At 38.9% G+C, this 13,164-nt stretch overlaps 1 protein-coding gene across 2 annotated transcripts in view; it reads right to left on the bottom strand.

Moving 5' to 3' along the window:
* Positions 1-13,164, bottom strand: part of BMPER (BMP binding endothelial regulator) — a 383,811-nt gene that overhangs the window by 242,531 nt on the left and 128,116 nt on the right. For both annotated transcript variants that reach the window (XM_075586672.1, XM_075586673.1), the window contains one exon: positions 4,050-4,132. In XM_075586672.1, coding sequence (XP_075442787.1) covers positions 4,050-4,132 — 83 coding nt within the window. The remainder of the gene's footprint in view (positions 1-4,049; positions 4,133-13,164) is intronic.

Raw genomic sequence — 13,164 nt, forward strand, 5'->3', positions numbered from 1 at the left:
TGTAATTGCTTCTATTGATTGGATTAGCTGGCTACTGTTTTTATTTAGTGACGTGTGATTTTTTGGAGTTTAGTTACGTTTTATTACTGTGTGTCTTGTGTATTAATTTATTGTCATTAGGGTGCCCATTGAGTGCTATAGAGGCTTATCATGCCCATATTATTATTATATGGGTATGATGTACCACTATACTACTCCAATGGATATAGGGTGGGTATAGTCAGTCAGGGTGGGTGCTTAGGCCTCCCGGGTTGGTATCAGGTCAGGGTGGGTTAACCCCTTAATGACTATAGCGGTTAGTAACCGCTAAGGTGATTAAGGGGTTAGGGGCCATTAGAATGTATTTATTTTGTATGTATGCTTTCTGGCAACGGAGCACAGAGGGACCTGCTGTTGTGGTAAATATAACTTTATTTATTTACTTTATTTATGTATGCTAATGCAGTGTTTAATAATGGGCAAATAATCTAATATCCATATCTGGATAATAGTTATTTTGCCCATTACTGTACGGTATGGGTTTGGGCGGAGGGGGGGGCGTGTATTGATGTTTTTTTACATATTTATTAATATAAATTTCTTTAATAGTGTAGAGGTGCAGGGGGTCTCCGGAGCTGAACCACGTTGTTTTTATGTCCGGGGACCCCCTGCTTCCCGAGATACAGGCACCTTTATGGGGTGCCGGTATCCCTCTGTATTGAAATGTCCCGCGTCACGTGACCGGGACATTTCCTTGCATAGGAGATACCGACACCCCATAAAGGTGCCTGTATCTCGAGAAGCAGGGGGTCCCCGGACATAAAAACAACGTGGTTCAGCTCTGGAGACCCCCTGCACCTCTACACTATTAAAGAAATCTATATTTAAATAAATAATTTTCGGGCGACATTTCAGCTGGGAGAGGCGGCTCTCTCAGAGCAGCTCTCTCTGCAGCAGAAAATGAATCGCCGGTTTAGGCCTTTTCAGAGGGTTGATGCTCTCACTGGCAGCAACTCGCCCGTTTTGGGAATTTTGCTATCACTGGTAATCGAGACTTTCTGAATACCGTGATAGCAACGCCCAAAAAACAGTCATTTTAAATTCCCTGGCGATTTTTTTTTATCAACCCTCTCTGAATAAGGCCCTGTGTCTGTAAAAATCTTAAATGCTGAATAATACACTGTAATTGTAATAAAAGCACTATATGAAATAAATTTATAAATAGCCGACGTGCCTTTTTTTTTTTTAGGGGTAGTAACATTTGTGTTGTGACTCAGCAAAGAGATTACAGTTTATCAGCACTCATGAATAATCTACTCTACACGCCTTCAATTTTAATGTAAAATGGCCAGACACCAAACCTCCTCCTCCCTCTCCCCATTGGCAGGAGACAGCTTAAAAGGGAGATAACATTGTATCTTTCTGCTGAGTGGAGTCTTTTATCTGTGATTTATTTCCTGATATGCCTGCACATTATAATTTCCTGAACTACTAGTTTTACGCAGCTGAGTCTTGAGTGGCAGTAAGTATACGGTTTATGGTCCATGCATCAGAGCACAGAAAAGTTTGCTTTAATTCACTGCAATATTTTCTGTTTCAAATATAGTAGCCCGTTTGCTGATGATGTTTCTAACATTTGAAGCAAATTCTTAGCCAGATAGACTATTCTAATCTCATCGTTTTTGACACAAGGTAAAGAGGAATAAATTATAGGAATAAGAAGACATTCTATAATATATGCTTTGGTTAATTATTTCTATTGACGCTCCCTACTGTACTTTGCTACTTGACCAATGGAGTGGGTAATATCGGAGGGTGATATATTAACGCAAAAAAAAATGGATGATGAAAATGCCTCTCAGCGTCAATTTATGTCAATATTAATATAGCGACCCTACTGGGTTTTGGGTTAAAATCCCTGTAGTATGTCTATTTCCTGAATTCTTTAAAAGTAGCAAGTGATCAACCATTTGATGTCCTCTTTCAACAGCTTTTTTTCCTATTTGGATAGTTAATGTAAGAGCCTCAGCTCACTGTTTTTAAATAATGAAGACTGCTCAATTGGCAACTTAAATGCTTAAGGGTTTAAATGTTGGTGATTGATGCCTTAGTTTTTAACTACTATAATCTTTGGTAAAACATTTTGTTATGGTAACTTTTGTTTATAAACTTACATTTGGGAGCATTTTAGATCCTTTCTTTGTGATATTGTGTGCAGTGAGCAGGACACCTTCTTTCTCCTTCCCACTCTCCTGTGGGTCTCTGACATGAAGGGATCGTGTTCTGCAATACCACGGGTTCCCTAGATGCTGGCACCGGGCAAGAATACTTTTCCCAGTGGACACAAAATGGCCACGGAGTCCAGCTTGCTTTGGCAGCCAATACAAAGCCATTATAAAAATATTAAAGTCTATTTTACTTGCAACAAGGGGTCCGCCAGAGGTCAGGGAATCAATGATCAAATCGGTAGGACCCCCCAATTAATGCATTAATTTGGGGTTTGGGGGTTGCTGCTTTAACACCTTAACTGCTAGTGTATTCTGCAGTGTAGAGTCCTGACAGGCTATGCTCTGTGGTTTTACTGTACATCAAAGATGTTAAACATGCCACCCAGTATAGGACCATATGACAGTGGTATGTTTAATAGGATAAAACTAGGTGATGGATACCTATGTATCCTACAAATACTTTTAAAATATTTTAAATATTGGAGGTGCTCTGTCCTTCTCTTATCTCTGCTTTACCCTTATTCTGCACCCTATTTTAGCTAGGTGGGATTGGGTATAAATCTGTTTACTTTATCACTGAGGGGGACTTAGGCTGCGCTTATAGGCCGGCGATGCGACGTTGCGGCAAAACAAATGTGGGAGCGTCGCTGGCGGCGCAAATTTCTGAAGCCGGTCAAATTTGATTTTTCAGAGGCTGTCGCCACATGTGACAGCCTCTGAACCAATCAAAGACCTGGTCGCCCGTGACATCGCCGGAAAGCGAAATACAACTTTCGCTAGCTGCGACGGCAACGGGTGACGTCATCTATAAGCACACTATAAGCGCGGCCTAAATCAGATTTACACTAATTCCTCATTCAGATCTCCCATTGTAATTTATGACACTGGCATGAGTTCAGTTCTGTGGTCCACCATGGGACCCTGGCTTTAATTAAATGCAGTGTTTTGATGGTTGCAAGAGTATATATATGTATATATATATAGACACACACACATATATACATATGCACAGTACACACATGCATACAGTACATGCAGTATACAGTATAACTTTCAGCCATACTTAGAGGAAACACACAATTTTTCCCGAGAAAATGTTACAAATAAATCCTGATTTGATGTTCCCCAGTATTTTAACCCCTGTGCAATGTGTTGCAGGCTCTTCTGGCCACAGCATTATTATGCTGGAAGAAAGTTGTGGCTGTTGCAGAAAAAATTGCAGAAAAACAAGATGTACTGGTATTATATTCATTCAAAACTTAAAGTGATTTCATTATATCATCAGCCAATACCTAGTCCAGCTGTCACTAGTAAAGACTCTGGTAATTAATCTTCTTGTTTTAACAATGAGGCCCATTAATGAGCCAGGCAGTGCAAATGTCCTTGGCAGATATTGTTTTAATTTAATGCACACTGAACCCAAGTTTTACTTTTAACCTGCATATCTGTATAACTAGCATCAAAAAATGAACTAGTTCTAGAAAAAAAACCTGTCAGCATATGAAAAACACCAAGCACAGAATACTGTCCAGAATTTAAAACCATTCCAAATAAAAAAATTTAAATAAACTTTTTTTTTTTCAGGTCATACACATCGTTGTATAGAACATAAACGGCTGGACAGGAAAATAAGTTAATTTTCCCCCTGGCAAAATTTCTAGGGCAAGATCCGATTGAGGTGAACCCAACAGAATACTGCGCCAGATATTCAGGCATTCCAACTGAGTTTCCTTTCAAAGTAAACAGAGTGTGTTGACATTTTTTGGCTTCTGTAGAAGCCTTTAGAGAAGGTATCTCATTCAGGTGTCTGGAAGGTAATGGCTTCACCCTCTCGAACCTTACCTGACACTGTTGAGTGATGCAGGGCTGGGAGGAGTCTTGCCATTTCATAGAGCTGTTGTAGAGGTTTCCTTGGAAGTTGCAGCCTTAGGATTCAGAAAACAAAACTTAGTTATAATAAGAAATCTTAAAAATCTCTCACTTAATCTGCTCACATTATTTTTTTAAAATACACGTTTTTTAATATTCACCCTATTCGTATATTTTGAAGCACAAGTCCCATTTCATTGGGATTTTATCTAATTACTAATTTAAATCCCTTTTAGAGTTAAAAAGAAACATGAAGATGCCAAATATTGATGTCTGTAAGGAATGTGTCTAGGAATAGCACCATCTTTAACTTTATGCTACTTCTTTACAAGCCTTGAATTGTAAGATCAGCTGATGTCTGTATTATGTCTTTATTTATTACTTGGTACGGTCACAACAGTGCTGGAAACTAATCGAAATAGGATCCATTGAAACCAGTACAATGCAAAACATTTAAGCCATATTACTTATGTAGAAATCACTAGGTTTCATGTTTCTTCTTATTTTACAAACCACACCACAGACTATATATAGCAAGTCATGCCATTGCCCTTATGTGTTGAAAAATGCTTTGAAATGAAACTGCTGTTTACCAATTTATTCCATGTATGGGAACAAATAAATTTAATATGGTTAATATGTTCCGTTTCTTTTATGAATGCATTAGAAAGAATCAAAAAATTTCAGCATGCAGAGGAAGCCCCAGCCAGCTGTGACTGTTCTTTTCATAGTATGATGATTTTGTATACCCAGTATTATTATTGGTGAGTAATTATAAGAATATTTTTTCATAGTAAGATATGTGAATTCACTGAAATAATGAAACATTACATAACGGCAGTAGTTCCCAACCAAATTTTTTTAAAACATGATGATAATAATGGTATATGTTTTTATTTGCAGCAATGTGCACGTGGGTTCTCAGTCCATGCCCTGTAGAAAGAAAATAAAGTAATTTGCCCAAGGTCACAGTTAAATTCTATGGGGATTCGAAGAGGGTTCACCACCTTAAAAGCTGCTAGATCACGAGTTTACTAGTGAGTATAAAGAAATTCTTGATAACTCTTCCCCAACTCTCACACATTCTTCTTCCAAAGTTTGCCTAAACACAAATATGAGTCTTGTCAATACAACTACAAACACATGAAGACCCTCCCTAACCAATTCTTTGGACCTATCCATCATCAGGTTTTTTTTTTTTACGGTAGCCTGCTATCTTTTGTGGCATACTATAAAATCAGAAGAATTCCCAACACCTGAAATAAGGGTGTCAAGGGGGAGGTTCTGACAGAGTAATTGAGTCTTGTCTGGGGATCAGTGGTAAGAAACCACTGCTCTATTTGACACAGCAATTCCACAGTGTGGTGTTCAAAATGGAACAATATTTCGTCATAAGTAATTACAATCTAATTGTAGTAAATTCGGCACAGGTAAATAAAGTAATCTGACCATAAGCACACTCACCGGAAAGTGGAATTTGAAGGTGTCTCACATTACAGGCCATTGTCTAAACCACGGGTATACTACAGTACTTCTCCAATACATACAGTATATCTAGTGTAACAGCATACATGTTAGGTATGTTTAACGGGATATGTGTACTTAAATTTAAGGATCACAGATACGATCCAATAGGGATCAAAAGATTCCCCACAAAATGTGCACTGTAATGAATATTGTGACAACAGTGGCCCATCAGTTAGTACCTTCTGTTGGTCAGTCTAATAACCAATTAGGGATCAGTAATATAGAGCAAAATAATAAAACTTTATTTACATCAATATCTAATCACAATAATAGTTAAAAATAGTATTAAAAATTCCCCATAGTGAAGTAGTGAGTAGAAAATCTGTCCCAAATGGTAAATCTATCCTCAAATGTATATGTAATAGTATAAACAGTTAATAGTAACATTAATAGTCAAAAATACAAAGAATCCGCACATGAGGTAACTCTAAATAGATGTTGTACCATGTATACAGGCTGTACTCAGACAGTAGTTACTGTAGCACTCACACAATGTACTGTATGTAAATATGGCACTCTGCCAGAAATAGTATGTATTAATAGTACATGTGTTACATGTAGTGTTAGACAAGGTATAACAAATCGATGAGTCACATAATATTTATGAAGACACACAAATGGCAATGTTAGCAGAGACTTATGATAATCCCCTCTCTAAAAGATATGTATCCACATATAATACATACTAAATGGTTACCTCTGATGCATAGATAGATAAATATTTTAGAGGTCTATATGCAATTAGTATCTATGGGAAAATGTGAACATTAACCACAGGTATCTTATTAGTCAATACCAGAAAAGGGAAGATCATGTATCTGTCAAGTAGGTATGGAATACTGTCAGAAAAACATGTGATCCATTAAGGTGATCTGCCCCAAATGGTCAATATAGATCTTAGTCATATTATAATACTGTATACCTGGATCCCCAATTGTACCCTAACATAAAATATACATATTAATATACTTAAATGTTGGAGTGTGTGCTAGCATATTAGATCTGCACAAATGGCCAAAACAAATCCCAATGAGTTCATGTTTGGATCCCTTAGTTCAATAAAATGTGTTCATTAGTGTCACTAGAGGAATGAATAATATATAAATCCCTCATGTAGAACCTGAGGCGACGGTGTTTGAAGCTGGAAGATCCAACAACATTCTCTTTGGTGCAGTGGTTTATCCCAGTTGCCACCTCGTGGGCAACGTGGTACATGTTCAATTCCTACAAAGTGCATCACTTTATTATTCCCGTTGTGGAATTCAATCATGTGCCTCGCTATCGGAGGGTCTACAGCGTTCCTGACATTTCCAATGTGCTCAAGTACTCATGTCTTGAGCTGTCTGTGTCTTCCCAACATACATTTTTCCACAGTCGCATGGCATGAGATAGTTCACACCATATGTCAAACAATTTATGAAATTTTAAATGATGTTGTATTTAATGAATTACAGAATGTCTTAGTGACCCTCATACATTGACAGGCTTTACACCTGGTACGTTGGTAAAACCCCTGTGGTTTTTTCACCCAGCCAAGTTTTCAATGGTGTAGTTTGGAAATGACTATTTACAAGCCTATCTTTGATTTTTTTGCTTCTCCTACAACCAGTACTCGGAGTATCCTGTAAGATGTTTCGTAGATCACATCCTCAAGTAGGACATACCAGTGTTTATGAAGGATGTTCTTAGTCTCCTGCCACTGACTATTATAGATGTTAATGAATCTAATAGTTTCATCTGTTTGTTTAATGCTATTTTTAGAGAGTAAACTCGATCTTTGCGATGTTAATGCCCTTTAGTAGGCTTTTTAAATATCTTGTTGCTGTAGCCTCGTGCACATAATCTGGAACTCATGTCTGCTGATTGCTTTTTCAACTCTGTTGTTGATGAACAATTCCGCCTTTGTCTTAGGAATTGTCCTGTTGGTATGTTATTCGTTATATTTTTGGATGCTGGCTGTTAGCCATCAAAAGAGTATTAGTTGAAGTGGGTTTCCTGTAAATACTAGTCTCCAAACGCCCTTCTGATATTTTGGATATAGTGATGTCCAAGAACTCGATTTTTGTCTTATTAACTTGGAATGTCAATTTCAAGTTGTGCTGATTAGCATTCAAAACTGTAATGAAATCTTTAAGATGTTCCTCAGTACCATTCCATAGCAACAGTACATAATCAATATACCTGACTCAGATATCTACATGCCCTGTAAATCTTTCCTGTGTCTCTGTGAAGACCACCATCTCCTTCCACCAGCCCAGATATAAATTAGCATAGGTGGGAGCACATGTGGTCCCCATTGCAGTACCCTGTACTTAATGGAAAAGCTGATGGTTAAAAAGGAAGTAGTTGTGGGTCAGAGTATAATCCAAGAGTTTAAGGAAAAATTCACTATGGGTTTGGATTCTTCACCTCTAGCTCTCAAAAAAAGGGGGCAACAGCATAAGTATGTGGGATACTAGAATATAGCCCTTCAACATCTAACCCTACCAAAAGTGTTCCTTGATCTAATGTTATATCTTCCAGTTTAAGTAGTACATCTTTTGTGTCCCAGACGTATGATGGAAGGGTATCCACAAACAGACGCAAAAAGCAATCAAAATAGCCACAGATGTTAGATGTAATATTTTCAATTCCGCAAACAATGGGTCTTACTGGAGGTGGGCTCACCCCCTTATGGATTTTAGGTAGGTGGTAGAATGTTGCTGTATTTGGTGTTTTTATTAGCATACATTCATGCTCGTTTTTTAAATAAATTTTGACTCCAAACCCTCTTTTAATATTTTTGTTAGTTCCCTAAGAAATTTCATTGTCGGCTCACTTTTCAGACTAGCATAACATTTATCATCCGATAATAGACGTCTACGTTCAGTCACATAGTCATTTTGGTCTAAGACGACAATGTTCCCGCCCTAGTCAAGTGGTTTTATGATTATTGTATTATCTTTTTCTAAAGCCTTCATGGCCATTCTTTCAGCAAAAGTAAGATTCTGTTTTCCTTTCTTAACTGATAATTTCATAATATCCTTAGTTATAATTTGGAAAATACGTCCACATTGATACTTGATTCTATAGGAGGTACACATGACGATTTGTTTTTCAGATTAGTGAAAGGTCCCTACACTGGAGGTCTTAAACTTTCTTCAGCTAAACTGTCAAGAATCTCAACATTGTTGCATTCTTGGGCATTTAAGTCTTCCAAGTGGGTATTCCTGTTCTGCCACTGTCTACGTCTCTTAAAAAATGTATGTAGACTGTGTTTTCGATAGAACAAATTTAAATCTTTAACACATTCAAAGATGTCAATGCGGCTCGTCGGACAGAAGGATAGTCCTTTAGAGAGCAGACAAATATGTTCTGGGCTAGGTGTTTTATGAGAGAGGTTAATTACCTCAGTTGTCTTGTTTGTTTCTGTGGTCCCCTCTGTTTCTGTTGTTCCTGGAAAGTCTATTTCTCCCTGTCGCAAAAAAAAGTCCACCCTTCCGCCTCCTTGTTTTCCTCTTATAGAGTTGTTGGTATAGAGGTCTGTTTCCTCTAAACAAGGCTTGGGTTGGGGGGTGCGCACGCAGCGTCGAGGAGGATGGGAACTCTTTGATACACCTCTGTGAGCTCGCCAAGACCGCGGACTAATTAGCACTGAAAACTGCAGCGAAATACCCAAAATATCTTCCCCTGTCGGCAGAACCTCAGAGGATGCCTCTGTCCAGGAAAGACTGTAAGCCAGCGACCCCCTCTGTCTCCTGTTACCTTCAAAAGGCTACCTCTCCGGTTCCCGACACCCAAGATGGCGCCCGTGCAGGCTCGCGCGCACAGGAGGAACTGCAACAACAAAAAGGAAATTTTAAAGATAAAGAAGAAGAACAAGAAACAGAAGAAAATGCTCAAATCGCCCCAAAAGCCCTAAAAGACTTATTTAAAGAGCTGCACGGGGTGTTTCAAGTGACTCTGGACATGGCTGTGGCTGAATTTAAAGCAGGTTTGCCTTCTGTGACAGAACAAACAATACAGCTGGAAAACAAACTAGAAGAATCTCTGCAGAGTCAGGGCTCAATGGAGTAAGAATTGTTCTGACTTAACGACGAGATCAGGAACCTGAATGAATTGATGATCTGGAAAACCGGGAAATGAGGCAAAATATCAGAGTCAGAAGTATCCCCGAAACAGTTGAACCGGGTGAGTTACAACCACATCTGATGAACTTGTTTACCCAAATAGACTCATCGCTTTTATCAAGTGATCTACATATGGACAGAGCACACCGAGCCTTGGGTCCAAAATTCATGGATCCTCGGAGATGCAGGGATGTAATAGTTAAACTTCACTATCATACCACTAAGGAGAAAATAACGAGAGGCTGTAGGTACCAAGAATTTGTGCATTTTGAAGGTTCCAAGATCCAGATCTTACAAGACATTTCTAGATCAACAATCTAAAGAATGAGAGGCCTCCTTCCAGTCACAGCAGTTCTTAGAGATAACGAGATCCGCTACAGATGGGACTTTCCATTTAATTTAGTTGCGAACAAAGATGGGAAGCAATTCTCGTTAAGATTTCCATAAGAGGCGGAGAATTTCCTAGAAGCCCTGGGTGTAAACGACCAGGAGTCGGCAAAACCGCAAACCTTCCCCGAAGCACAAGAGACCACCAGAAGCTTCTCAGTGGAGTGAAAGCAAGGCCTGTTCAGAAACCCCTGACTTCGCTCTCCTGACCTGACTGGGTTAAGGTTTTTTTTTTTTTTTTTGCTTTGGCTGCCCCGGAACGTCCGGAGGAGGAGGATGGCGGCTCAAAATATATGATCCGTGGTGAACTTTTCTCCCCGGCGAGGTTTGACATTCTTGAGGAACCCCTGGGCCCCTTTAGACCTAGGCAGAGACTACGACATTTAAGAAACAGACGATTTTCTCTCAGCCTCAATGTTTTTGTTAAAATTACTGTGGTTTGAAATGTTCCAATTTTAGGTTTTATGCTATACTCCCAGTTATATATATTTTTTATTGTGGTTACCATGAAAGGGGTTTGAGTTTGGAGGTTAAGAGGTTTGGAGGTAATGATAAGCATGAGTCCTTCAGCGGAGTTCGGAGTGCTCCGGAAGGCTCGAGGCTTGTGCCTCACCCCCTCATTTGGGCATTTTTAGCCCTTTATTTTGGTCCACACACGGACCTTCAGTAAACAGGTTTTAGGATGGATATTTGATCCATCCCCCCATACACTCTGTGTTGTAGTTTTTTGTGTCTGTTCCCCTAAACTTTTTTCCCTCCCCAATGTGTTCCCTCCCCAGTACCACCACAGATCACCGAGGAAGATGCGTCTTCCCTCTACCATAGCAGGTCGTAGTATGTTCTCAAGTCCATGTAATAACGTCAGGGCACCGCACCCACACTCTATTTTATATCTCACAATATCTGCATAGCGAGTTTAATTTGGTAAACCATGACTGCCCAACTCCCCATTAAAGTACTCTCTTTAAATGTAAAGGGACTAAATTAAAATAAAAAAAGGAGACTAGCTTTGAGAGAATTTAAAAAAATGCAGGCAGATATTCTATTTCTCCAGGAAAACAATTTAACACCCAGGACCCCTGTAACACTTTTCGGGGTACTTACCGCTTGGCTTACTCTTCTTCGTTTACCAAAAAGAAAAGAGGAGTAGCTATTTTGTTAAAGCATGACATCCCATTACAAACAGAAGAAATTAAAAGGGATAAAGAATGTAGATTTATTTTGGTGAGATGTCTTCTGTGGGGGGTTAGATTAACCTTAGTTAATATATATGCTCCGAACGATCAACAAATTGATTTTCTGAAATCAATTTTAGAAGAAATTGGGGGATCCCAATCGGATGATGTAATACTTGGGGGTGATTTCAATATGACTCGTAACCCCGATTTGGACAGCTCTTCATCTCCACGGTATAAGATAGCGAGTGAGGTTTTCAGCAAAGCAAAACATTTTAAGAAATTGATAAAAGATTTTACACTGGAAGACATTTTGCGTATGAAGAACAAAAAACAAAAGGGATTATACATTTTATTCTCCCCCACCCGATATATACAGTTGTGTGAAAAAGAAAGTACACCCTCTTTGAATTCTATGGTTTTACATATCAGGACATAATAACAATCATCTGTTCCTTAGCAGGTCTTAAAATTAGGTAAATACAACCTCAGATGAATAACAACACATGACATATTACAACGTGTCATGATTTATTTAACAAAAATAACGCCAAAAGGGAGAAGCCATGTGTGAAAAACTAAGTATACCTTATGATTTAATAGCTTGTAGAACCACCTTTAGCAGCAATAACTTGAAGTAATCGTTTTCTGTATGACTTTATCAGTCTCTCACATCGTTGTGGACGAATTTTGTCCCACTCTTCTTTACAACGTTGCTTCAGTTCATTGAGGTTTGTGGACATATGTTTATGCACAGCTCTCTTAAGGTCCAGCCACAGCATTTCAATCGAGTTGAGGTCTGGACTTTGACTGGGCCATTATAACACCTTGATTCTTTTCTTTTTCAGCCATTCTGTTGTAGATTTGCTGGTGTGCATGGAATCATTGTCCTGTTGCATGACCCAATTTCAGCCAAGCTTTAGCTGTCACACAGATTGCCTCACAGTTGACTCTAGAATACTTTGGTATACAGAGGAGTTCATGGTGGACTCAATGACTGCAAGGTTCCCAGGTCCTGTGGCTGAAAAACAAGCCCAAATCATCACCCCTCCACCACCGTGCTTGACAGTTGGTATGAGGTGTTTGTGCTGATATGCTGTGTTTGGTTTTCGCCAAATGTGGCACTGTGCATTATGGCCAAACATCTCCATTTTGGTCTCATCTGTCCAAAGGACATTGTTCCAGAAGTCTTGTGGTTTGTTCAGATGCAACTTTACAAACCTAAGCCATGCTGCCATGTTCTTTTTAGAGAGAAGAGGCTTTCTCCTGCCAACCCTTCCAAACAAATCATGCGTGTTCAGTCTTTTTCTAATTGTACTGTCATGAACATTTAACATGCTAACTAGGGCCTGTAGAGTTTGAGATGTAACTCTTGGTTTTTTTTTTGCAATTTCTCTGAGCATTGCACAATCTGACCTTGGGGTGAATTTGCTAGGACGTCCACTCCGGGGAAGATTGGCAATTGTCTTGAATGTTTTCAACTTTTGAATAATCTTTCTCACTGTAGAATGATGGACTTTAAACTGTTTGTAAATGGACATATAACTCTTCCTAGATTGATGGGCAGCAACAATTGCTTCTCTAAGATCATTGCTGATGTATTTCCTCTTTGACATTGTGTTAACACACACCTGAATGCTCCAGACTAGCAAACTGCTAAAACTTCGGCTTTTATAGAGGTGGTCACACTTTCTGATGATCAATTAATCAAGGGCATTTGATTAGTAGCATTTGATTAGTAGCACCTGTCTGCTATTTAGCATCTTAATTCCTATGAAAGCAGTAAGGGTGTACTTGGTTTTTCACACATAGCTTCTCTATTTTGGCTTTATTTTTGTTAAATAAATCATGACACGGACATGTTAAATATGTCATGTGTTGTTGCTCATC

Source organism: Ascaphus truei, chromosome 2 (assembly GCF_040206685.1).
Source record: "Ascaphus truei isolate aAscTru1 chromosome 2, aAscTru1.hap1, whole genome shotgun sequence".
Lineage (NCBI taxonomy): Eukaryota > Metazoa > Chordata > Amphibia > Anura > Ascaphidae > Ascaphus > Ascaphus truei.